Source organism: Microcaecilia unicolor, chromosome 6, assembly GCF_901765095.1.
Source record: "Microcaecilia unicolor chromosome 6, aMicUni1.1, whole genome shotgun sequence".
In the NCBI taxonomy this organism is placed as follows: Eukaryota; Metazoa; Chordata; class Amphibia; order Gymnophiona; family Siphonopidae; genus Microcaecilia; species Microcaecilia unicolor.
The window spans coordinates 32,978,574-33,005,362 of record NC_044036.1 but is presented as its reverse complement, the minus strand read 5'-3'; the positions used below and the strand labels follow the sequence as shown (position 1 = coordinate 33,005,362).

The 26,789-nt window shown below is 42.8% G+C and overlaps 1 protein-coding gene across 1 annotated transcript in view; it reads right to left on the bottom strand.

Annotated features, from left to right (window-relative positions):
• Positions 1 to 7,130: 7,130 nt before the first annotated feature.
• The window catches only part of PRKAA2 (protein kinase AMP-activated catalytic subunit alpha 2), a 67,877-nt gene continuing 48,218 nt past the window's right edge, over positions 7,131 to 26,789 (bottom strand). The window contains 4 exon segments of the mRNA XM_030206429.1: positions 7,131 to 9,169; positions 9,172 to 9,207; positions 14,873 to 14,999; positions 17,518 to 18,022. Of these exon segments, the coding sequence (XP_030062289.1) occupies positions 8,973 to 9,169; positions 9,172 to 9,207; positions 14,873 to 14,999; positions 17,518 to 18,022 (865 nt within the window). The 3' untranslated portion in view covers positions 7,131 to 8,972.

Here is a 26,789-nt window from a genome sequence, read left to right as displayed (position 1 = left end):
CGCATAAATCTTTACTCAAAATTTCACTAAATTCTTAAATTTAGGAGCATAAAAAGTGGGTGGTAACTGGAGTGGACAGGGTGGGGAAAAGAAGTTAGGAACTTAGAACTGATTTTCAGCTCTAGCCTCATTAATTTAGGCAAATAGCAGGCCTAAATTTATCAGAATAACGTTTAAACTCCTATATTAAGATGAATTTTCGGCTGAAAAGTTGTGTTCCTACATCAACATGAAAATAGGACATAAACTGAGGAGCTCAGCATTTTCTGAATATTGGGATCTAATTGTTCAGTGATTTCCAAAATGGCACAAGTCCAATTCCATACCCTCTGCCACTAGAACAAGAAAACAGCATCTGAAGGAGCAAACCAGATTCTAAGAAACAAAACGAACATTTACTATCAGCCTTGTAGATAGTTTGGTAATTTATAAGAAGTCTAAATAGATCTATGTGCAATATTAAAAAAAAAAAAAATGTCAACCTCAATGTCGTTCTCACCCAGCTGAAGAACGCTCCTTTTGAGTCACTCGATTCCTGTCTCCTGAAGTACTTGACCTAGAAGGTCATATTTTTGGTGGCCTGTTACTTCAGCTCGCAGGATCAGTGAGTTCAGGCCTTAGTGGCGGACGCACCTTACCTGAAGTTTCATCATAACAGAGAAGTCCTCCACACGCACCCTAAGTTCCTACCTAAGGTTGTGTTGGAGTTCCATCTGAACCAGTTGATTGTCTTGCCAACATTCTTCCCCTGACGTCATGCCCATCATGGCAAAAGCGCACTGCGCACTTTGGACTGTGAGCATTGAACTTTTACTTGGAGCGGACTAGGCCCTACAGTCAGTCCACCCAACATTTTGTTTCTTTCGATCCCAACAGGATGGGGGTCGCCATCGGGAAATGCACCATGTCCAATGTGGCTCAGGGCTCACAATGTCACAGCCATGGCTGCGCTGGTAGCAAACTTGAGGTCAGCCTCCATTGAAGAAATTTGCAAGGCTGCGACATGGCCTTCTGTCCACACATTTACATCTCATTACTGCTTTCAGCAGGATACCTGACGTGACAGTCGGTTTGGACAAACAGAAAAAGTAAACACTGGGCCTTCAGGAATGAGAAAAATGCAATCCTTTATTAATGATGAATACCCGACACGGGCCGTGTTTCGGTGTACAAACGCCTGCATCAGGGGTCAAAAGGCTCTTCTAGGTCAGCTAGTTAGCTAGTAGATAAAGATGATTAACAAACAGCTTATATTCCCTCTCTCTCCCCAGAAGCAGCAGCAAAGGTCGTGAATCAGAGAAACTCTATAGCTGGCTTTAATAAAGGATCCTCAAGGGGTTAAAGGTCATGAAACTACTCAAAGAGTTATAAAATGAAAAGAAGAAAGGTTGATAATGCTGTACTTGATTCTATAAATCGGTTTGGACAGACAGTTCTGCAGAATTTGATTGGGATCTAGAGTCCAACTCTATCCTCCTAGGCCCGTTTTATTCTGTTTCAGGCTGCACTCTCACTCAGACTGTACATAGCTTTAGGTTAATTACTTTTTTGCCCTCGCCATTGCAAGGCTGTTGTTTTCAGTGAGCCTGATTGCTAGGGATTCCCACATGTGAGAATTATATGCCTGCCTGTCCTCGGAGAAAGCAAAGATACTTACCTGTAGCAGGTATTCTCTGAGGGCAGCAGGCATTCTATTCTCACATACCCTCCCACCTTCCCTTGGAATTGTCTGCTTTTTTCTTATGCTTTAAATCGTACTGCTTGGTCCTGCACTCTCGCAGCAGGTGGGAATGCACTCATGCATGCACGGTGGAACGTGCCTCCCACTCAAAGTTCTGTTTAAAGCTTGTTTCAAGCTCTGGACCGGCAACGCAGATGCGCGTTACCCACATGCGAGAACAGAAAGCCTGCTGTGGTTGGAGAATACCTGCTACAGGTTAAGTATCTTTTCCTTACATTACTATGAACTGACTTTTTTTTCAAAGCCCTTACACTTTCTTTTTTTAATCCAAGCTTTACAAAACTAGAAATGAATTGTTTTGTAACAATTCAGTTCTGCAAAGTATAAAAGGTCCCCCAGACTAAAAATCTACCTAAAATATCCCTAAAATTAAAGTATACAAGACTAAAAGTTTAATTTAAGCCTCTATATGTTTCCTCCTCAAAAACAATACAAATGTCATTACTGAGCTGTACCTTCGACTCAGTATCAATGTTCAAATGAAACTGGATTCTGGTGAGAAAGTTTCCAAATACACGGTGTAAAAGCAGAGTAGCCAAGTCACTTTTTCAGAAGACACTAAACTAGTTCAAATTTTCTTACTTCTCCTGTCCCACCTTCCTCCCTGAACTTCTGGCCCCCAGAGTGGGGGAGTGGCCTAGTGGTTAGGGTGGTGGACTTTGGTCCTGGGGAACTGAGGAACTGAGTTCGATTCCCACTTCAGGCACCGGCAGCTCCTTGTGACTCTGGGCAAGTCACTTAACCCTCCATTGCCCCATGTAAGCCGCATTGAGCCTGCCATGAGTGGGAAAGCGCGGGGTACAAATGTAACAAAAATAAAATAGATACTATTGGAGATTCTACATGGAATGTTGCTACTGTTGGAGATCCTACATGGAATGTTGCTATTCCACTAGCAACATTCCATGTAGAAGGCTGCGCAGGCTTCTGTTTCTGTGAGTCCGACGTCAGACTCGCAGAAGCCTGCGCGGCCACATTGGTGATCTGCAAGGGCTGACTTCTAGTGGAATAGCAACATTCCATGTAGAATCTCAAATAGTAGCAACAGTGGAGGAGTGGCCTAGTGGTTAGAGTGGTGGACTTTGGTCCTGAGGAACTGAGTTCGATTCCCACTTCAGGCACAGGCAGCTCCTTGTGACTCTGGGTAAGTCACTTAACCCTCCATTGCCCCATGTAAGCCGCATTGAGCCTGCCGTGAGTGGGAAAGCGCAGGGTACAAATGTAACAAAAAAAACAAACACTGTAAATTAAACACTGATTTCAAAAGAGAAGAAGTGGTGGAGGAGTAGCCTAGTGGTTACCGCAGTAGACTTTGATCCTGGAGAGCTGGGATTGACTCCCACTGCATCTTCTAGTGACTCTGGGCAAGTCACTTAACCCTCCATTGCCCCAGGTACAAATAAATACCTGTGTATACTATTTAAACCACTTTGAATGTAGTTGCAAAAACCACACAAAGGTGGCATATCAAGTCCCAATCCCATTCCCAAACCAGAACAGTGCAAGTTCAAAACCCTGGAATGCACCCAGGGGTGTAGCTAGGTGGGGCCATGGGAGCCTGGGCCCCTGCAAATTTTGTCCGGGCCCCTGCCAGCTGAAGTTTTCTTCAGCGCCGGTCTCCGACGCAGCCACCTTCGCTGCCCAGCTCTTTCTTCTTGCTGATGTCCTTCTGTGCACGCTCCTTTACGTGAAACTGCGCATACACAGGAGGGCGTCAGCAAGAAGAGAGAGCAGGGCAGTGAACGCGGCTGCGCCGGAGACCGGCGCTGAAGAAGACTTCAGCTAGCGGGGGTTGGGGACCCCCACCAGCAAAGGTATTTGTTTTTTGGGGGGGGGGAGCGACGAGGCAGTGGGAGGGGGGGCGAGGCGGCAGACTAAAATGTGCCCCCAACCTCGAACTCTGGACCCCTCCCACCGCAAGGTCTGGCTACACCCCTGGCATGGCCACTCAGCACAAACCAACTTTTCCCACAGTAGCTAATCAGAAATACTATTTACTTACTCAAAAGGTAAGGTTAGTGTTTATGGTTACTTCTCGTTAACACCAAAAGATTAGGAAATGAGGTATAATCAGCTCAGTGAGGTTTTTATCTTTGCCACAACCGTACAATATTAAAATAAATACTCCAGTTCAACAAGAGAAATGGATCCTCAGGAGCTTAGTCAAGATCGGGAGATGGGGCTGGTGGTTGGGAGGTGGGGATAGGGCTGGGCAGACTTATACGGTCTGTGCCAGAGCCGGTGGTGGGAAGCGGGACTGGTGGTTGGGAGGCGGGGATAGTACTGGACAGACTTGTTCGGTCTGTGCCAGAGCCGGGGATTTACGGTCTGTGCCTGTGCCAGAGCCGGTGGTTGGGAGGTGGGGCTGGTGGTTGGGAGGCGGGGATAGTGCGGGGCAGACTTATACGGTCTGTGCCCTGAAGAGCACAGGTACAAATCAAAGTAGGGTATACACAAAAAGCAGCAAATATGAGTTATCTTGTTGGGCAGACTGGATGGACCGTGCAGGTCTTTTTCTGCCGTCATCTACTATGTTACTATGGTCAATAATTACTGACTTTTTTGGAGACAGTCTGCAAACTGTCTGCTATGGGACAAAGTTCAGAGACTTTACCATGATTCTTCACTTTGAACACTGCAGCTAGTACAAAGTACCAATGCTCACTTGTATGTCCTTCTGCACGTAGGTCACTGCTGGATAGGTAAATATGAAAATGCTACCTACGCATGTCACTGGGGACACCCCTTCACAATTAGTTGGGCAATGCACATACTGTGGAACATCACAAGGATCTGTAGTCACATCGAAGGAGGCGACTTTACATCATTCTACCTGCATACATGGCTTTGAAAGCTGTCCACTTAAAGACTGCAGAAATACATTTTAAAATTAAAATTGAGGGGAGAAATTATCAACGAGGACGACTATTAAGACAGCTTGTTTTACCACAACTCTTGCTATTTTAGCACAGGTCCCATTTTATGCAGTGAGATCAAGTTATTAATAACTTGGATTAACAGTAAAATAACATATCATAACAATAGCCCAAGTTGATAACTTCCCCCCCTGACAGACAGTAACAGAAAGTGGGAAATAGACCAGGCTGACCAGGAACAAACGAGGAGACTTCTAAGAATGGTAAAACATTTATTGGTGAAGACTCGACACAGCATTGTGTTTTGGCGGTTAGCCTGCTTCAGGAGTCTTCATACAATGTACGTAAAAAAAATCGAAAGGTGAATGAAGGTTGATAAAAGTGGATGAGAAAATCCGGTCTTGAAAAAGACCTTTGTAGAGAAATAAGAGGAGCAGAGACAGCTCACCAACGCCTAATGCTGCATTATATGGAAGTCTATACCTGTTGTAATACTGCACAATAGAGTTTGCACTACTGATCACGTCGCTCGGTTTTACCCAGCCCTAGTGCACACACACTATTAAGATAATTTTACAAGCTTTTTTGGGGCATGTAGACCTGGTTGTGTTATATAATTGCCCAAGGGTATGAGATACTGTCACATGCAGGGTTAATTTACAGTTCATGAATTGATTACATATACGCCAACATTCTGCCTCAGTGCTATTCTTACATAGGGCATATTTACAGGCTGATGTACATATAGACAGTGTCTGTGCAGAGCGTGGGCCGGACTCACACTTACGCAAGTATCTCCAATGCACATACACCAGCTCTATGGAAGGCCAAAGTTCTTTCATGTCTAACTCATAGGCTTACATTTTCACTATTATGATGGTACTCTATATAGGAACGTAGGTACTATGTTCCTTTATGGAAGAGGCTCCTACTAGGTGCCCAGTTCTAGAACTGTCTTAGGTGTCTAATTTCCACAAATAGTAGGCCAGCATTCTTACAGGATACTAGGGTTAACTAACACTGGTGTGGCTTAATTTAGGTGTGTGTATTTATTACAGGTCTATGGCTACGTAAGCACCTACATGCAACATTCACACACGTAAAGTACAGTATTCTATAAACTAAAGGCCCTGTTTACTAAGCTGTGCTCTAGGCACGCTAGCGTTTTTAGTGCACGCTAAAAATTAGCATGTGCTAACGCTATGGATCTCTAGCATTAGCACGCGCTAATTTTAGTGCATGCTAAAAACGCTAATGCACCTTAGTAAACAGGGCCCTAAATGCATAAATATATTCCCTGCCTATACCCTGCCCATACCTCTCCCATGTGAACACTCCCCTGATAATTAAGCTCTAAGCTATTTTATCACGTAATTATACGATAGCAGTTAGACTTGCTATTGCCATTTATTTGCATAAGTGTACATTTACCTGCGTAAATGGTAGTACTCTATACATTTAAGGACGCAAATGAGGTAAATTCTATAAGTGGCAACTAAAAATAGGCGCCAAAAATTTTATGCACTGAGCACCATTCTATAAAGGGTACACGTCCTTTACAGAACACCATGCCTAACTTAAGGTGCCAACAATTATGCCTGCTAAAAATGTGTAAATGCCAGTACCTAAATTAGGCACAGTTCAGTTGAATTCATATTTTTACATATGTAAAATTTTGGAATGCCCCTAGCCACGCCCCCCTCAATTTACTCACAAATCATTACAGAATACGATCTGAATGTAAAATCCTAATTAAGGCCAACTAATGCCAATAATTGGTTGTTAGCAGCCAATTATTGGCATTGATTGGCTTGTTAAGCAATTAAGTTGCGTGCAAATTGGCTACTCACGCTGATTTGTGTGCACAACTTTAGTCAGTTTATAGAATCTGGGGTTGATGCTTAAATTTAAACACCCACTTGTAGAATTACCCCTATGGCACTTACTTTCATTTGATCTATGGATAGGTCGGAGTTGTAAGATACACATATATATTACAAAATATCAATGTATCTTCATGTATTTTTCCAGAAATTGTATGCCTGCCTTGAAGCAGGTGTGACTGGGGGAATTTTTGGAGAAGCTAATTTACAAAAGCACAGGTGTAACATAAGCACCTGTGTGTCTTCGTAGCCTAAGTGCTGTGTTACAAAGTTACCCTCACCATGCGTTACAAGTAAGTGCGACTGTCCATAAGGACTGGACACTTAAGGCTTATCAGTGACCTCATCAGGTTTCTCCTTTGTTTTGAATAAAGTAGTGTGGTTGCCACATTAGTCTACCCATATCTGAAGAAATAAGAATCAAGCAAGTGAAAGGAAGTGATAACTTCTTATTGGACCAGCTAAATGGAGTGGAGTGGAGGAGTAGCCTAGTAGTTAATGCAGCAGACCTTGATCCTGGGGAACTGGGTTCAATTCCCACTGTAGCTCCTTGTCACCCTGGGCAAGTCACTTAACCCTCGATTGCCCCAGGTACAAAATAAATACCTGTATATATGTAAACCGCTTTGATTGTAACCACAGAAAGGTGGTACATACTACTACTACTACTTAGCATTTCTAAAGCGCACAATGAGCTAAGTATGATGTTTTCCAAATATAGATGAAATGATTGACTGCTTTACAAGGGTGTTGTGGTGGGGTTGTTTTAAAAGCTGAAAAGAGTTGTAAAATAAAAAAGATGGTGTGTGGGGGGGGGGGGGGGGGGGGGGAGTCAGAGCAAGCAACGGTTCATTCAAGCTGACCCTGGTGACCTGGGACCCACTAAATTACATGACTCATTATCCACGACCCACCCACAATATACTGAATATAATAATGATAATTAATTCTGTATAAGTTTAATAATGAGAACACTATTCCCAAGCATCCTGCCACGTGTTCCCCCTCAAAATGACCACTGTAATAGATAACTATGAAGTAATATTTGAAATTGAGCTTAATAGGTAGGCCCTACATTTAAAAGACAGGTCACATTTTGCATATACAGACCCATGGCCCAAATTTTTGTGGCTCATTCAACCTGCTGACTCATTGCTCACTCTGTCGGGAGGGGCTAATAAAGCTGAAGAAGATAAGCAATAGCATTTACAACTCTATAAGGTTTATGTCTAATAATGGCTGAGGAAATCCAATGTCCTCAGTCCCTCTGTGTTTGTTACAGGTTTTGATCCTTTTGGGTTTGAGTGTTTTACCTTCTTAGCTGGTTTTGACAAACAAACACCAGAACAAGACTTACAGTTTACATTAATATTTGAGCAATTTCATGCCTAACTCAAGCTGTATTGGCCCGATGAAGGCAGCAGGCCCATTAAGTTAGTCCAGTATAAAGGTATCAATTTCAGCTTGCTTATAGACCATTATTTCTTGGTATACTTTGCTTTTCAATAAACTTCAAGTACGTTAAAAACTCTCACCAACAAAAACTGCTCCTTAAATTCCCAGGGCCAAACAAAACATGAAAGATCTACGGAAAATAATAAATAGTACATTCCCACAACCTGAGAAATTTCTATTCAGTGTGATGACTTTGAGCACTCAGTCCTTCACCAACGCTCCACACAAATGAGCCGGACATGCATTCCATTTGAGACTGAAACGGATGGAGTGCTACACATGGAAACACAACTCAAATGCATTTCAAACCCAACGGAGTTTTTGTTAAAAACGTTAATAAAAATAAAGAACTGAGAAAAATACAGACCTTAAAAAAAGTCACAAGACATACAGTACAAGCAGGCTGATGGATATCCCCCATCGCCTCTGCCCTGAAACAGTCACATTTATCATGGGGTGCTAGCTCATCTAGACACTCAACAACAGCTCAGGTCATGGTCAGACATTTTGTAATCACCTCAATGGCACTGATCCTGCAATGAACTGATGAGTACTGCCATATTCTCAGCAAAAAAGTAAAAAATCTGAATGGCTTAATAGGTGTTTCATTCCAATCCCCACCTTCCCTTAGTTCAACAACTTACCCAAGGAAGAAAGTTAAGATGATAAACCTCATCATTGAACTAAACGAATCTTAACTAGGCCACAACCGCCAACAGTACATAAAATTCCGAAGGCAAACTTAGCCTCTGTGTTGCGGTCGGTATCTATAAAAGTGAACACCTCGTCACACCTGGCTCTCTTAAATAACTCTGTTTCTAATAGTACTTAGTGTATAAATAACATATCCTTTCCCGTTCCTCTCAAATTATTACAACAGAAATTTATACCTGTGTGGCTACTCGGGTCTCTCTGCACAAACTTGCATTGGACGCAATGCCCAGGGCAAAAGAAAGGAGGAAGTGAAATAGATTCACTGTGCAATAATGCACGAACACAGAACTATAGCTCTTCCCTCTAGCGAGCTAACGAAGTGATCAGACTGGCACACATTTCAAAGAAATCCATGGTGTGGCTGCCAAGGCGTGGACTAGCTGAGGAGATGGTCCCTGTGAAGGAGCCACTGAAGGATCTGCTGAGAGGTGGATATTCGGCCATGACAGAATCAAGGCTCAGCCTGGGCCTGTGCAAACCAGCCGCAGAGCAAGAGCGCTGGGCGTTGATGAGCCGGATTTCTGTTCTGCAACTTCATCTGAAAATTTTAGAACAAATATCAGTGATGTATAATTCAAGGTAGCACGCCAATGCATTAAAAACAAACAACTTAAGGGTGGATATTCAAAGCGATTTAACCGGCTAGGAGAGGCTCCTGGCTGGTTAAGCACCTGTTTACATTTATTAAAAATGTAATATATCTCTGAACTTCGATATGCCAAAGCAGTTCACAATTTTATAGAATAGAAACACAAAAAACATACACAACAAAAATTTTAATATGAAAAAATGCCATAAAATGATAGGAAAGACCTACCGTATTTTTCGGACTATAAGACGCACTTTTTTCCCCCAAAATTTGGGAGGAAAATGGGGGGTGCATCTTATAGTCCGAAGGTAGCGAGTTTTGGATTGCCGTCCCGTACTTACGCGATGCCATGTTCCGTGGTCACTAGACCACCACGGAACATGGCATCGCGTAAGTACGGGACGGCGATCCAAAACTCGGACAAGACGCACCGGAGCACCTAGGTTTTAGAGGAGGGAAAAAGGAAAAAATTTTTTTTCCTATTTCCCTCCTCTAAAACCTAGGTGTGTCTTATGGTCCGGTGCGTCTTATAGTCCGAAAAATACGGTATATCCATTCACACAAAGAACATACACAGTATACAGCAAATTGCATGATGAAATACTTTACAAAAACATCAGTAACCCCGATTCCCATCCCCAAAGTCAATATTAAAAGCCTTCTTAAAACAACACTGTTTTTGATAAAATTTTAAGCTTCTTCAAATTTTCCTCCAAGCGAACATAACTAGGAAGCTGATTCCAAGAAAACGGAGCTAAATAAAAAAAAAAAAAAAAGCTTGTGTCCTTGTTGTATTTAATCTTGCTCCATGCAGTGAAGGAACTATCAATCTATTGTCTTGTAATGACCTCAAAACCCATGCAGGAGAATAGGGAATGGTTAATGAGTTAAGACACCCTGGCCTATCCACTGATATTCAGCGGCATTTAACCAGTTAGTGCCACTGAATATTAACACTAACCGCTAAAGCCATAGTCAGAGACTTGGTTGGCGATCCGGGGTGGAGCAGGCACTTAAGTGCCGATATTGGCACTTAACTGCCTAAGCTAACTAGACAAACTGCATAAAATTGAGACCTATATTTGTCCAGTTAAGTGCTGAATATCGAACTTAACTGGATAAGAGATACCTGGTCGCATAAACACGGACTTGATCCCAGCACTGAAAATCTGGCCACAACGCTGCTGGCAGACAAAAAAATCCTGACCACCACCAGCTGAATATTTACACCTCAGAATCTGTATGTGTCACACGATTAGCATTTAAAAGACTATGGGGCCATTTTACTAAGGTGTGCCGAAAAATGGCCTGTGCTGGTGTACGCAAGTGTTTTGGACGCGCGCAGGTCCATTTTTCAGCGTGCCTGGAAAAAAGGCCTTTTTTTGTGGCTGAAAATGGACGTGTGCTAAAACTAAAACCAGCGCGCGTCCATTTTCGGCATGAGACCTTATGCCAACCACTGACTTGGTGGTAAGGTCTCACGCGCTAACTGGGTGGAAATCGTCAGCGCGCGTAAAATGCAGATTACCGCCGGGTAAGCGCCACATGGTAGAAAATAGAAAATATTTTCTACCGCATGTTTTCGATGGACATCAAAAATGGAATTACTGCCCGGGGTACACGGTAGCCGGGCATTAGTTCCAATCTGACATGCGTTGGAAGGGCCCTTTGGTTGTTCCAAATAATTCAAACCAACATTACAAAAAGCATCATACTGAGAGCTCATCACATAAGCACCGCCATACTGGGAAAAGACCATCAAGCCCAGCATCCTGTCTCCGACAGCGGCCAATCCAGGCTTCAAGAACCCAGCAAACCCCCCCCCCCCCTCCAAAAAAAAATTGTAATAATGTTCACTGGCCTTTTCCTTCAGGAATCTGTCCAAACTCCCCTTAAACTCCGTAAAGTCAGCTGCTGTCACTACATTCTCCGGCAACGAGTTCCAGAGTCTAACTACACGCCGAGTAAAGAAAAACTTTCTCCTATTTCTTTTAAATCTACCATATTCTAGCTTCATCTTGTGTCCCCTGGTTCTATTATTGTTTGAAAGTATAAACAAATGCTTCACATCTGTCCGCTCTACTCCGCTCGTTATCTATAGTGGAGTGCCTACAATTAGATGCCCAAAGCACATACAGTAGAAGCCTATTCTATAAGGGAATATAGGCATCTACTACATTCTTTTATAGAACATTAGCATAACCAACTATATATGTGCTTAATATTTTAGCACAAGCACATCAGCCCCATAGAGTAGGTGTAAACTTCAGCATCTAAATCCTGAAATACTCATACAACATCCAGTACGATTTTCATATGGTGGTATTGAGAAAATCGGATTTTTCCAATATGTTGTATTTAAAAATTTTGAAGACTCAGTGTAAGACTTTGCAAGTTCCAATTTGCTTTTATTCTTTTTTTAGGCATTTGGAGACATTTTAACTATTAGGGGAAAGCTGGGGGTTTTCTCTTATAGGTACCTGTTCCCTTTTGGTGCTCTTGGCTAATCCGCTCAGCATATTAGTATTCATGTACTAATCATTAAGTTTGATTGTTTTTACACTTTTTCTGCATGTACTGGTGCGATTTAATTGGGATTATGTTATGTACACAGATGTACTTTTAACTCATTTCACTGTTTTTGATTTTATGTTTCAACAATTTTTATTGATGAACAACCAGAAGATTTTACCTTTTTACAGATAGAAAATTTGAACAAATTCTAATACAATTGGTCAACTCTGCTCAATCCAATAACAATATCATCGCACTTTATTATTATCACTCACCCCCACCCCCACCTGTTCACACACACAAGTGGATTAACAGTTTAGAATATAACTTCCCTTCAGAGGATGAGTCACCCAGAGGGCTTCCCATCTAGCTCTAAAGCGAGCTCCGGGAACACTATCCATTTATTTAACCTCACATCTGTCAATCTTCATCTGTTGAATCATCTGCATTCTGCACCACTGCAAAGAGGGACCCGAAGAGGAGAGCCAAGACTTCAAAATAGCATTTATTCCAAAAAATATGGCTAGCCCCATAAAACCTTTGAGGCCCGCCGGGGAGGACTGTCATGTACGCATACCATTTTTAATTTTATATATCTTATTGTGTTTTAGTGAACAATTGGTTGTTTTTAATTATTATTTATTTATTATTGTTTGTTCATTTGATTGCTTTTATCCATTGTAATTGTTTTATTTGTTTATTTATTAGTTTCTAACACCTGATGTAGACGTAGGGCGAAATGTGGCCACGTCAGGTCGGGTGACTGTCTTAATAAACTTGCCCAGCACTTCAATATGTCTGGTCTGCTGCTGCCAGACTTTGCAAGTCATACAGAACTCTGCCGTATGGTTGGATTTTGAGTTGTGGAAAATATGACCACGTTACAGCTGGTTTAAAACAACTGTACTGGTTGCTGGTGGAATATCAGTTTGCTTATAGGGTGCTGACGGTTGTGTATAAAGCAATTCTTTCAGTTGCACCAGTAGGTTTATCACAGGCTGTGCAGTTGTATAGGATATCAAGAGCACTGAGATCTGATGGATTATGGAAGCTTGTGGTCCCACCCTTGGTAACTGCTCATTATGCAGAGACCAGGGATGCTGTGTTTTCCCATTAAAGGACCCATGTTATGGAATAAAATGCCTGGCTATTTACGACTGATTGCAACATTTATGTGGGAGAGTAGCCGATGTACACTTGTGGTATTGTGTGGTTTTTGTGATTTTAGATTATGTATGTTCAAACTGTAAACCACTTAGGTTCTAAGTGGGTATACATTTTTTAAATAAATAAAATTAAAATATTCTGTAAGTTACCTGTGTAAAGTCTGAGCCTCCCATGCTTCACTCATGTGTAAGCTCCTCTTATATTTTATATGCTTTATCAGTGAAGAAGGTATACACAGACTAGCGCTGAGGCAGAATGTTGGCATTTACACGCATATGCGAATGTAAATTATTCCAACCTCTGGGAGCATAAATGTTAGCACTTATGTTCTAGACTTGCTCCCATTGTGTTTTTCTTTTTCAGTTCAAATAATTTTAATGACGTTTTTGAGAAAGTCAACAAGTAATAGTCAAGAATAACGATAGAAAACTAGTACAATAAAACATCTCTCACATATGATTAAACCTTTTTGTTTGAAGATCTGATCGACTATTCGGTCTATCAGCAATTGCTCGTCAGACATAGCTAATGATATTGTAGTTTTTCGATCTCAGCATCCTTGTTTTCACTCCCTGACCTGCAAGCCTAAGCTAATAGACTCATTTGTGGCTATTGGTATTCAACATGTTCTCAAGAACTGGAAATCAGCCAAATGTCTCAATTATTCTTTCTGGTGGAATACAGTCTGCCAATACAAACAATATGAACTACATGCCTCTGAAAAGAAATTTAAATGGAACAACTCTGGAAACCCGTCGACATATTTTTGCAATCTCTCTAATGGCTTTTATATAAAACTTATGTGTGAGATTTTATTGTACTAGTTTTCTATTGTTATTCTTGACTTTTACTTGTTTACATTCCCATTGTAACTGGATAAAGAATTGAAAATAGCACTTATCTGGGCTGTAGCTTTGTCAACTACTACTACTACCACTACTTATCATTTCTATAGCGCTACCGGACGCACGCAGCGCTTCACACTTGAACATTTAGAGACTGTCCCTGCTCGATACAGCGTACAATCTAATTATGACAGACAGACAGAATAAGTAAGGGATAAGGGTTAGGACAGACAGGACATATCAGGGATAGGGGACAGTTGAAGGGTTAGGTTTAGGAGTTAAAAGCAGCACTGAAGAGGTGGGTTTTAGCTTAGATTTGAAGATGGCCAGAGATGAGGCTTGGCGTACCGGCTCAGGAAGTTTAGAAATGTTTAATAGTAGTAGTAGTAGTATTCCAGGCATATGGTGCAGCAAGATAGAAGGAGGACCAAGGACACTGCGCTGTAGTGAATAATGCAAGAAGAAGCCTACCTTTCGTGAGTCCGGCTCGTTCCTACCGGACTCACGAAAGGTAGGCTTCTTGCATTATTCACTACAGCGCATTGTCCTCGGTCCTCTCTCTCTCTCTCTAACGTTATGTTGGCACATTTATTTTAGGACAAATTCAGTAGCCAGAGCGTTCCCTATTGACAAAGCTACAGCCCAGATAAGTAATATTTTCAATTCTTTATCCAATTACGTTAATTCATAACTGCAGCAAATAGTATTAACAGTACCAATTGGAGGTTTTCTGACTTATGAGGAGCCTGCACCTTCTCCTATTACAGCAGTAAATGACCTGCATGGGATAGGAGGCAGTCTGTCATTCACGTCAATACAAACAGGGTGAATGCAGAGCATCTGAAGTCTTTCCTTCATCAAGAAAAAGAGAATTAATCTTGCTACTAGTGCAGATTGAATGTAATTTCAGCAGCAAGTACCATACGTGGAATTAATGAAAATATTAATACAATTCACAGGCTTGAAAACCCCCTGTTTCGCCACACCTCCTAAATATTTGGGCCCTAGGTTTGCTTATGCCTTAATCCTGTCCTGCTCAAGTTCCCTCCACTGCTGCAGAAGTACTCTATCTTTTCCTTCCTTCTTACCGTCAATACTTTTGAAGTCCAAAAGGTAACTGCGATTGTCAACTTGGTAAAGCTGCAAGCTCATCTTCACATAATTGTCAGTCACTGGATTCTTTCGGCGCACCCTTAAATGATATGGGTTCACTACCTAGAATAGGCAATCCGAGAAAGAGAGGAAAGATGGAGGAAACTAGAATCCATTTTCTCTTAATTGCCAAATGTTTAGAGCAAGACAATTTGCTAGACACATGAATCTCATCTGGAGTTTTACAAGCACCAGTTTTTTGCATCATTATCAGGGGCGTAGCTACTATGGGGCCACGGGGGCCTGGGCCCCCGTAGATTTGGCCCTGGACTCCATGACGACGACCCTCTCAACCCCCCTCCCGCCGCCAACCCGCCGTCGACCTGCCGTCGCCGTCTGCTACCTTTGCTGGCGGGGGATCCCCAACCCTTCCTTCGTTTTGTTTCTGAGTCTGACATCCTGCACGTTGACGTCAGACTCACAGAAACAGAACGAAGCCCCGCAGATCGCAAGGCTTTATTCTGTTTCTGTGAGTCTGACGTCCTGCACGTTGTACGTGCAGGATGTCAGACTTAGAAACAGAACGAAGGAAGAAGAGGACCTCGGCCGGCGGGGGTTGGGGTCCCCCGCCAGCAAAGGTAGGCGACGGCGGGCAGGCGGGGGGGGGGGGTCGAAAGGGTCATCGGAGGGGGGGTCAAAGTTGTTGTTGGTGGTGCTGGCGGCGGCGGGGGGGTGTCATCGTCGGCAATGGTGGCGGTGGGGGGGTCAGCGGCACCGGGGGAGGGGGCTAAAATGTGCCCCCTCACCTTGGGCTCTGGACCCCCCCTCCCGCCAAAGTCTGGCTACGCCCCTGTTTTACAGATTGCATCTATGGACTCAATATATATCCTACTCACTAATGCAATGTACTCTTTAGTTCTTCTTTGGATAAGACCTAACAATATGCCATATTAATTGCAAAGAACAAAATTTCAAGGACTTAGACAAAAACTGTAAATGAATTCATCGGCAACTGGAGTGTGAATAAACAGATGTCTATAGCTAGAAATAAATAAAGTAGGGAAAGCATGCAGAATGTGCCTCATGGAATTATTTCCAACCTGTGTATCTGTGTTGCTCATGTGTGTTGTGGATGGGTATACATCATAAGTACATAAGTACATAAGTAGTGCCATACTGGGAAAGACCAAAGGTCCATCTAGCCCAGCATCCTGTCACCGACAGTGGCCAATCCAGGTCAAGGGCACCTGGCACGCTCCCCAAACGTAAAAACATTCCAGACAAGTTATACCTAAAAATGCGGAATTTTTCCAAGTCCATTTAATAGCGGTCTATGGACTTGTCCTTTAGGAATCTATCTAACCCCTTTTTAAACTCCGTCAAGCTAACCGCCCGTACCACGTTCTCCGGCAACGAATTCCAGAGTCTAATTACACGTTGGGTGAAGAAAAATTTTCTCCGATTCGTTTTAAATTTACCACACTGTAGCTTCAACTCATGCCCTCTAGTCCTAGTATTTTTGGATAGCGTGAACAGTCGCTTCACATCCACATCCATCTGTGTTGACTTTTGTGTTTCTCTGACCTAGAAAGGTGACAAGGTCCGGGTTTGAACGGAGCAGGTCCAAAACATTTGGTCGGTTTAGAAATAATAATTACATGAGACCAAGTTTGACATTACATTTAACTATTAGATGTCACTGTCAACAGATTTCAAAGGATAGATTTCATAGTTTAACCACAAGGTGCCTCTGTACCAAGGCAACACATATTACTGTAAGACTTCCCCACTAGAAGTCACTTTGCTATGGTCCTCGTATTCAACCAGCAGAGGGCAATACTGGAGTAAATTCAAACAAAGGTCCTGAAAGAAGAATTTCATTATGAGATAAGTTAAAAATCATTGATAAGTGAGTTATTAATAAATTTGTGTTGAATGATATGAGAAAAACAATAAGGGCCAATGAAGAAGAGGCGAGTCACAAAGTGAAGTTCTTCGTGTGAAACGAGCCGCTAATGAGGTCCGGGTTATTTATTCATTTATTTAATGTATACCTGTGTGATAAGAACATTGAGCAGTGCTGGGCTGATTGTTTGAATTTTCCCACTAGAAGGCCATACATATAGCAACCAAAAATAAACTACACAGCTCAGTAACTAGAAGGGTAATTCTACAAAGGGGAGTCCTATCTGGAACCTATTCTATAATGAAAAGTAAGCACTAACATTTCTTTATTAGAATATTAAGTCTAATAAAGATAGTGGTCTAATAGTGGTCTGGTGGTTAGAGCACCAGTCTTGACATCCAGAGGTGGCCAGGTCAAATCCCATTGATGCTCTTTGTGATCATGGCCAAGTCACTTAACCCTCCACTGCCTCATGTACAAACTTAGATTGTGAGCTCTCCAGGGACAGAAAAATACACAGTGTACCTGACTATGACTCACCCTGACCAAAATCCAAATAAATAAATAAATTCTAAGGTCAAATATGCCTGAAAGAAGATGCCAATTATTCTATAGTATGCCAAGTGATTGGTAACTTATAGATTAAGTCATAAAAGTACTTCTAACTCTACCCAAGAAATGCAGCAACTCAAGGAAACTCATCCAGATCAGAAACGAAGTTGTTATATTCCTTACCTTCCACTCATAATCCAGCTGTTTCATGGCCCGGTAAACTTCCGCCATGATGTCATAAGGTTTGCTCTGGCTACGGATTCCTAAATGCCACTTTGCTTTTTTCACAGCCAGAGGTTTGGGCTTAGTAGTGTTCAAGGCATCTAAAGGGCATCTTGCTTTAGGACTGTCTGCTATGAGAGGTGGCATGCGCTCTGGGTGTGGTTTCACACCTGGCGGGATATGCATCGTGCTATCATCCATAAAGGAGCCAGTGGGAGGGCTGGAGGCGAGGTAGAACTCACTGGCTTGGTTCATGATCCTTCGATTGTCAATTATAAGATGATATGCTACTGCAAGCTGGTCTTGAGGGTCACCACTGTACAGGCTGTTTGTGACCTCTGACTCCAAACATTCAAATTTCTCACACACTTCCCTCACTGCCTCATCATCAATGACATTGGCGTCACATGCAGTGTCTTCTGGGAACAGGTAGCTGGCCAAATCTTCCTTAAACCAGTCATGCTCTCTGTGAAGGAAAATAATTATTTGAGATGCTTGTTTAGAAAACATTATTCCTAAAGAGATCCAAATATTTGAGTAGCTGACCAATAAATCAAATCCCCAAACTAAGAGTTGATCCCATCTCCTTTAAGTTAACCCAAACAGATGCCTCACCAAGAATTTCTGGACCATCATATGTGCCAAGGGTGTTCAATGTTGGTCTTTGAGGGCCACAACCGAGTTGAGTTTTCAGGATTTCCACAATGAATATGTATGCGATCCATTTGCATACATTGGAGGCAGTGCATGCAAATAGATCTCATGAATATTCATTATCAAATTATCAAGTAACTACAACATTATTAATCACTAAATCACCTTTATTAAATCTTCTCTTTAAATATTTTCGAAATTTTCATAACTCACCTATTTCATATTATTCATATACACTTAACATGCATACCACATACAGCAGCAAGGCTTATATATGGCAAAAACCAATTTGAGAGCGTGAGACCTCTACCCAAAAACCTACACTAGCTACCTATCAAATCTCACATTTCCTTCAAGATCTGTACGCTGACCTACAGAATAATTTTTGGCCGGCTTACATGACCAATCTAATAATCCTACCACTACGCAATGCAACCAAGAGCACAAGATCCTACCTCACAGTCCACTTCCCCTGATGCCAAGGCCTGAAATACAAAACCACATACTCAACAAGCTTCATTTACATCTGCACCAAAATCTGGAACTCTCTACCGAAAGACCTAAAGTCCATGAACAACTATCTACAATTCAGAAAAAACCTGAAAGCCCATTTCTTCAATACATTTATCTCAGATGACCCCACTTAATCAAACAGATTATTGGTCAACATTCCTCAATCATGACCTTGGAAGGATCTGAACTTATCATCACCACTCCACACAGCTCTTTAACCTGTAACCTGTTTTCCCTTAAATTAATTGTAAGCCACATTGAACCTACCACTAGTTTGGAAAATGTGGGGTACAAATGCAGTAAATAAATAAAATAAATAAATAAATACCACTCATACTTTCTCATTCCATTCACTAAAAACTTTACCACACTACTGAAGTCATCAGTAGGCTCATTTTTGAAAGAGATGGACGTCTAAAGAGTGACATAAATCGGCACTTGGACGTTCATCTCTCAGAGACGTCCAAATCGGTATAATCAAAACCCCATTTTTGGACGTCTTTATCGGAAGTCCGTTGCAAGGACTTCCAAATCTGAAGGGGAGGGAGTATTGAAGGCGTGGTCGAGGCAGGACTTGGGCGTTCCTAACACTTGGACGTCTTTGAGCCATAATGGAAAAAAGCAAAGACGTCCAGGACTAAAACTTGGACGTTTTCACCCAGACCTCTTTTTATTACGAATAAGGCACAAAAAGGTGCCCAAAATGACCAGATGACCACTGGAAGGAATCGGGGATGACCTCCCGTTACTCCCCCAGTGGTTACTAACCCCCTCCCACCCTCAAAAAACATGATTAAAAATACTACTTGCTAGCCTCTATGCCTCAGATGTCATACTCAGGTCCATGACAGCGCATGCAGGTCCCTGGAGAAGTTTAGTAGTAGGTACAGTGCACTTCAGACAGGTGGACCCAGGCCCATACCCCCCCACCCATTTGACACAAATAGGTCATTACCGCCCAGATTGTTTACCGTTAGGTCTATGGCTGGCGGTAAGGTCTCACACCCAAACTGGACAGGTGGCAATTTTGATTTTGCCACACGTCCATTTTCGGCAAAAAAAAGTATTTTTTACAGGCGCGCTAAAAATGGATTAGCGCGTGCCCAAAACCCGCACCTACACTATCACAAGCCATTTTTCAGGGCACCTTTGTAAAAGGATCCCTTAGTGATTAATAATGTTGTAGTTGATAATTTGACTGTGATTTTGTGTAACTAGATTGGAATAGAGATACTCAAGGGGGGAATATGCATGTTCATTAGGGAAATCCTGAAAACCCAACTGGGTTGCAGCCCTCAAGGACTGACGTTGAATACCCCTGAAATATACTGTAAAATAGTAATAATTTAATTAATGCTCTCTATGCATTATAATCATTGGTCCAATATTATCATTTTAGGAAAACTGCTTTATTGGGGAAAAGTAGGCACCTATTTTCCTTTGTAGAATACCACTGTAACTGAGCATGTAGGCGCCTATGTGCTTAAGCACGACTACTTTCACCAACCATTCAGTTGGCATACATGTGTTTGCCTACGTTCTATAACTATGGGCTAGATTCTATATATGGCACTTGAAAATTTCACATGGAAAAAAAATACGTCTAGGCGTATACAATAAAATATGCCTATATTTTATAGAATAGGCTTAAATTTCCATTCAGTATATAGAATACGCTGAGCGCCTTTCAACACAATGAAATTTAGTCGCGGCCATTTACACCATGTTTTACTTGGCGTTTAATCCTGACACCTAAATTAGGCGCAGAGGGCCAGATTCTATATATATTCTATATATATTCTATATATGGCGCTTAGAAAATCCACCTGGAAAACATTTCCGCCTAAGCGTATTCTATAAGCGGCTCCTAAAATAAGATTAGTTGATATCCTAGTGCCTAAAACTATGCACCTCCATTTACACCAACAAAAATGTGGCGTAATTCCCCGCACATAGATTTAGGTGAAGAGTGCCATATTCCAGGTCCGCCGAGAGAGAGCGGAAGGGGGGACAAAATTCCACGCCAGGGTCTCTCTCCTTCTCCTGCTCTCAGGCAACTGGCGCTGCAGTTCCCGGTCTCACCTGCCTGCCCTCGGCTCCGTCGGCGGCCCCCTTCTGTCTGCCACCAGGCCCCCTGCATTTGGAAAAGGGAGTCTCTAGTTGGCAGCGCAGAGCCTCGCGTCTGTTTGAGAGTGGCAGATCACCTCGGGCCTTCCCTCACTGTGTCTCGCCCTTGTCTGATGTAACTTCCTGTTTCCACGAGGGCGCAGCACAGTGAGGGAGGGCCCGAAGGGAGACGATCTGCCGCTTTCACACGGAGGTGAGGCACTGCCGATTTGAATGCAGGGGGCCGTCGACAGGGCTGGGGGTGGGCGGGTGGAGACTGTGGACTGCGGCACCGGCAGCCTAAGAGCAGGAGAGGGAGGTGACAGTGGTAGCGATTGGGGGGGGGGTGGCCTTGCCCCGGGCCCGGCTCAGTCTCTCGGCGGCCCTGCCATATTCTATAACAACGCGCATAAATTTTGAAACGCCCACAAAATGCCCATTTTCCTGCCTATAACCACACCCCTTTTTGCCTGCGCACACTAAAATTTAGGTGCAGTGTGTTACAGCATATGCTTAAGGAGTTGTACACATAAATTCTAATTACTGCCAATCAGTGCTCATTATTGCTTGTTAAGTGCTGTTAACAACGCTGATTGGCTTGTTAAGCCAATTACGTTACGCAGGTTGTTACAGAATACGCTTTGATTTTGGCGCAAATCTCTAGGTGCACTATATGGAATCTGGGGAAATGTGGGCCTATTCTATAACAATGCGCACAAATTTCAGAAACACCCACGCCTCGCCCATGGCCACACTCCCTTTTCAACTACGCAACTTAAAATTTAAGCGCACCATGTTTTTTTTTTTTTTTGTTACATTTGTTCCCCGCGCTTTCCCACTCATGGCAGGCTCTATGTTACAAAATACGCTTAGCAACTTTTGCGCATAAATCTTAATTGATGCCAATTAGTGCTGATAATTGCTTGTTAATATCCAATTAACAGTGCTGATTAGCTAGTTTACCAATTAAGTTATGCTTTGATTTCTACAATGAAATTAAGACGCCATACATAGAATCCTGGGATATGTGCATAACTTCAGTGTTATGTAAATTATGTGCATATGTTTGAGCCCCGCCCACCATCTGCTCAGACACCACCCATGTGTACACCCACCTGAATAGCACTTACCCACTTTTAGCATGTATACATTTGTGTGAAGATGTTGGCACTGATTTTACAGAATTACCCAAGTCAGTTGTGACCAAATTCTGTCTTTCAAAACAAAGCAAGAGAGAATTTGACATCTCCACTATGCTATGGACTTGGTCTTCTGGATTTGGGCACATAGTAGAGATAAGGGGAAATTATGTTTTGTTTTGAAAGAAACAATTTGGTCAGTACTGAATTTTAATTTGATGTTTAGAATTATAAAGCACAGTTCTAATAAAAACGCATGGAGAGCATTAATTTAATGATTACCGTTTTCCAGCGGATATGATGGACTAACAATTCTTGTTGGGGCATCTGTTTGGGTTAATTTAAAGAAGTTGAGATTAAAGTGTTTAGAAAACACAGCATTCAGCATCTGAGTATATTGCCTTACTCAGGCCCCGATGCTCAGAGGTAAAGGCGGGCGTTAGAGGTCATTAGCGCCAGACTAGCACCTGCGTTTACCAGCGCAAAATGCATTAAAAGCCTTAGTGCGGAAAACAACAAGTGCCGGCAGGAACCCCGCAAATGACACGCAAATGATATGGAAAACATGCATATGAGATGATCAAAAAACAGCGCGCCTCACAAGAGCGTTCTTACCGCTTTAAACCCTACGCCAGCTCGGAGCTGGAGTTAGGATTTCTGAAGAAGGGCACAGAACAGTTCAGCTGCATAACTCTTTGCTGAAGTCCCCGGCCGGGCTTTGGGGCTCAACAGTACCACGGCGAACAGAGTTTGACAGATAAACAGACTTTACTGACGCCTTTAAAATCCATAATATATGCAGATCTGACAGGAGCGAAATAATTTGCAATGGAGTGACCCTCCAGGAATTTTTTTTTGTGTGTGTATGTGTGCTCACTGTTCTCCTGTAATCTCCTGCTGCATCTTCATTTTTCATTGAACTAGCCAATTTTCTGCAAAGCAGACTTGGAGGTAAGGAAAGTACTGAAAGGGCTCAACAGTACCATGGTGAATATGGCATCTATTTCTGTGCTGAGCAGGGCTTCTGCCAGCCCATCCCCATCTCCCGTGCATGTACGGGAAGGAGCAGAACAAGGACAATGCACAGGTCTTGTGCACATGTGCTGGGCACATTCCCCCCTCCCTTCCCCACTTACTTCCCAAGGCTCAGCGCTAACATAACATTTGCATATCATTAGCGCTGAGCATTGGGGAGTTATTTTTTGGCGATGTCTGGATGGTATTTTCCAGCGCTGTTTCATACGGTGCTGGAGTTTTGAGCATCTGGCTGTCTGTGAATTTGCCTGCAGCAAGACATGAGACACCTTTTTGTATCTATACAGAACACAGGAGCCGACTCTGTGGGTGCTGTGGGTGTTGAGCACCCCCAATATTGAGAAAATTCCTTGTATGTGTCCAAGGAGGGGTTATTTCCATTGGGCTTAGCACCCCCAATAATTTTGAAAAGTTGGCTCCTATGATACAGAATGCCTTCTCCCATGCTCACTTTATAAGGTTTCATTCTATTGTTTTCAAGGAGGATACTTAACTGCTCCTATTAAAACATTTACTTAAAAATGCATAACAGGAAAAACTTGGGAGTCCAAAAGAGCGTACCAGCCTGCAAAATCATTTCAAATGCTTTTGATAAGATCAGAAATTATTGATTTTTAAACAAACATGGTACATTGCTTGTGCAATATTTTCCCTCAGGATAAAACAATACTCTAAGCCAACTTTCTCTGGCAAAGGAGTCTATATATCTCAAGTTTCAGTTCAAGCAGGAGGTTTAACACCTTCTTGTATTGCAGTATGATTGACATTCATCTGTGTTAACTAGATTTAATTATATATGAGGCCAATATTCAAAAGTATTTAATCTGCGGTTGGTTGACAGATAACTTGCGGCTGGATAAATCGTTTTTTGACCCGTTAGCCATTTAGAAGTCGGAGGTGTTGGGAGGTGTTTTGGAGGGACAGGGCTTCAGTTTAACCAGATATAACCAATCCCACCATTATCCAGTTAAGTTTAAGCAGGAGAGAAAATAGCTGTGCTAAATTACATGGGAACTTATCCACTCAGGTTTAGGATGCATAATCAGTTAATTAAATTAAAGGCTTGGACTCCTGAGTCTCCGGCATAAAGATATCCATTTATTTTTACGCAGTGGCTGGCCAGCTGAATACCCCCTCCCCTCAATGTTATTTCTGAATTCTATTCTATTTGTATATTTGGAAATTTCACAAATTTCTCACAGCCAACATTTTGAAAATTCAAAGGGAGATTTTAAGAACCAAGTTTGTTTACAAGTTATTTTTTTTACTAATATTCCAGTTCTTCTGCTAACCCTGCCATTTTCAGCAAAGGGAGAGATTATAAATTGTACAGGAAAAAAAAATATTTAAGCTGAAATAACCCTCCTCCTCTAGGTAGTACAAGCGTGAGGATGTTAATCTGCTATTTCAGAAAACTAATAAAGTTAAAAGCAAACCATTTCCCCTCAGGACATATTAATCTCAAGGTTTTCACACTGTGCCTGGGTCTTTAGAATTAACTCACTATCCAGGAAGCTCTTTTGTGCTCACTTCTATGCTTTATGAGAGAGAAAGAGACAGCGAGAGAAATCAAACACGCCAACACTTAAGTCCAACACCGCATCACCTTTCAGGAAGATCACAGAAAACCCTTTCATGCAAGATAAAGGTGCTTCTAGGTTAGTTATAGTGAAAGATCTTGTACTTGCTATGGCGTATTTCAAGGAAACACAACTTCAAAACAACCAAAAGCTTCAGACCTGACACACAATAGTCAAGATAAAAATAATCCACGCCAGTTATTTGACTGGTAGATCCATATTAGAACTTCCACTTCACTCCATGACTTAGTCCATGTGTAGAGATATTATCAGGACTAAAATTGTTCATCCAGTTTCTCTTGACTATGAATGAAAATACTATGGGGTCCTTTTACTAAGGTGTGCTGAAAAACGGCTTGCAGTGGTGTAGGTGCAGGCTTTGGGCGCGTGCCAATCCATTTTTCAGCATGCCTGTAAACAAGGCCCTTTTAAAATTTTTGCCAAAAACGGACATGTGGCAAAATCAAAACTGCTGCGTGTCCATTTTGGGTCTGCGACCTTACCGCCAGCCATTGACCTAGCGGTAAAGTCTCACGCAGTAACCGGGCAATAATGACCTACGCACGTCAAATGCCACTTGGCGTGCGTCCGATATACGTGTCCAAAAATAAAAATTATTTTTCGCCTGCGCGTATGGGACACGCGCCAAAAATGAAATTACCGCAAAAGCCACAAGGTAGCTGGGTGGTAACTCCATTTTGGCGTGTGTTGGGCGCGTTTACACACTTATGTGGCTTAGTAAAAGGGCCCCTATACTAGCAAAGCATTTACAAGCAGTAGAATATCATTATCGCAATAATATTTAGATAAATAATGAATTTCACCTAAATCTAACAAAATTGATTCTTCAGGGGCTGGGAGGAAATAGAGCATCAGGATTTGGTGGATAGGAGGAGGGGAATGAGATATCCATCCCACAGATCCAGTCCTGCCCTCTTGTCCATTCCCACCTCCCAGGGCCGGTCCTAGACAGAAACATGGATGTGCTTCCTTTAGCTTTGGGCAGGCTTGGGGGTCATTTGGAATGCACAACTGAATAGTAATTAGCTCATTAAAATAACTTTGCATACAATTGTCTTTGGCTGCTACCGTGACAGGAAAAGAGCTTGCAGAACCCCTTTGTGTATGTATCGCTGAACTCCATGCTCGCGAAACCAGCAAGAACCAGTATAAAAAGAACGTTGCTGGCTCGTTAACTTTTGTGCATCTGGGTCTTAATGATCTGTGTTTCCTATCACATTATAAACCATCTTCTGATCACCCATTCATCTCTCTCTCTCTGTTTCTCCCGATCACTCCCCGCACCCCCGCCCTCGATCGAGACTGTCTTTGGAATGATTTTATGTTTCACATACATTCTGATATTATCTTTTGCTCATACTGTCCTGACCTGAGGAGGATGGTTCTGGCTTTCAAAGGCTAATCAAACATGCTTTATTTCTTTTTATTAACAGTTTACCTTGGCATCGCTCAGCCTCCTCACCAGCATTACTGGCACACCTGTCTCTGAGGCTACCCACTCAAGAGTCATGACCCTGCAGCTGGACACTGCTCAAGTTCACATCCTGACTGTGTGGGCACAATATTCCAGACGGACAAAAGCTGCCTAGTACAATAAGATGCTGGCATCTTGTGGCCATGGCTGGTAGTGTAGCCTTTTGCATTCCAAAGACAGACAAAAAGCGAATACCATCAATAAATATAAAAGGCGAGTGTCGTACTCACTCGCAAATGCGCAGTAGAGACCTTCTCTGCCCCGCCCCGTGTCAATACGTGATGACGGGGATGGAACAGAGAGGGTCTGTACTGCTTATTTCTGAGGGAGGGACACCACCGTCTAACGCTCCCCCCACCCGAGTCGCCGCCGCCACCCACCTTCTACCCGGTCGGGCCCTCGCTCCACTATTGAAACAGCGAGGGTCCGGGAACGCAGCACTGAGCTCTGCTGAGCTGCCGACATCGCCCTTCCTTCTTCTTCTCTGCCTCTGTCCCGCCCTCGACGACGTTACGTCACACGAGGGCGGGACAGGCAGAGAAGAAGAAGGCCGACGTCGGCAGCTCAGCAGAGCTCAGTGCTGCGTTCCCGGACCCTCGCTGTTTCAATAGCGGAGCGAGGGCCCAGCCGGGTGGAAGGTGGGTGGTGACGGCTCGGGGGGGGGGGGGGGCGCGAATTCGGGGGGGGGGGGGCGGCGGCGAACTCGGCGGC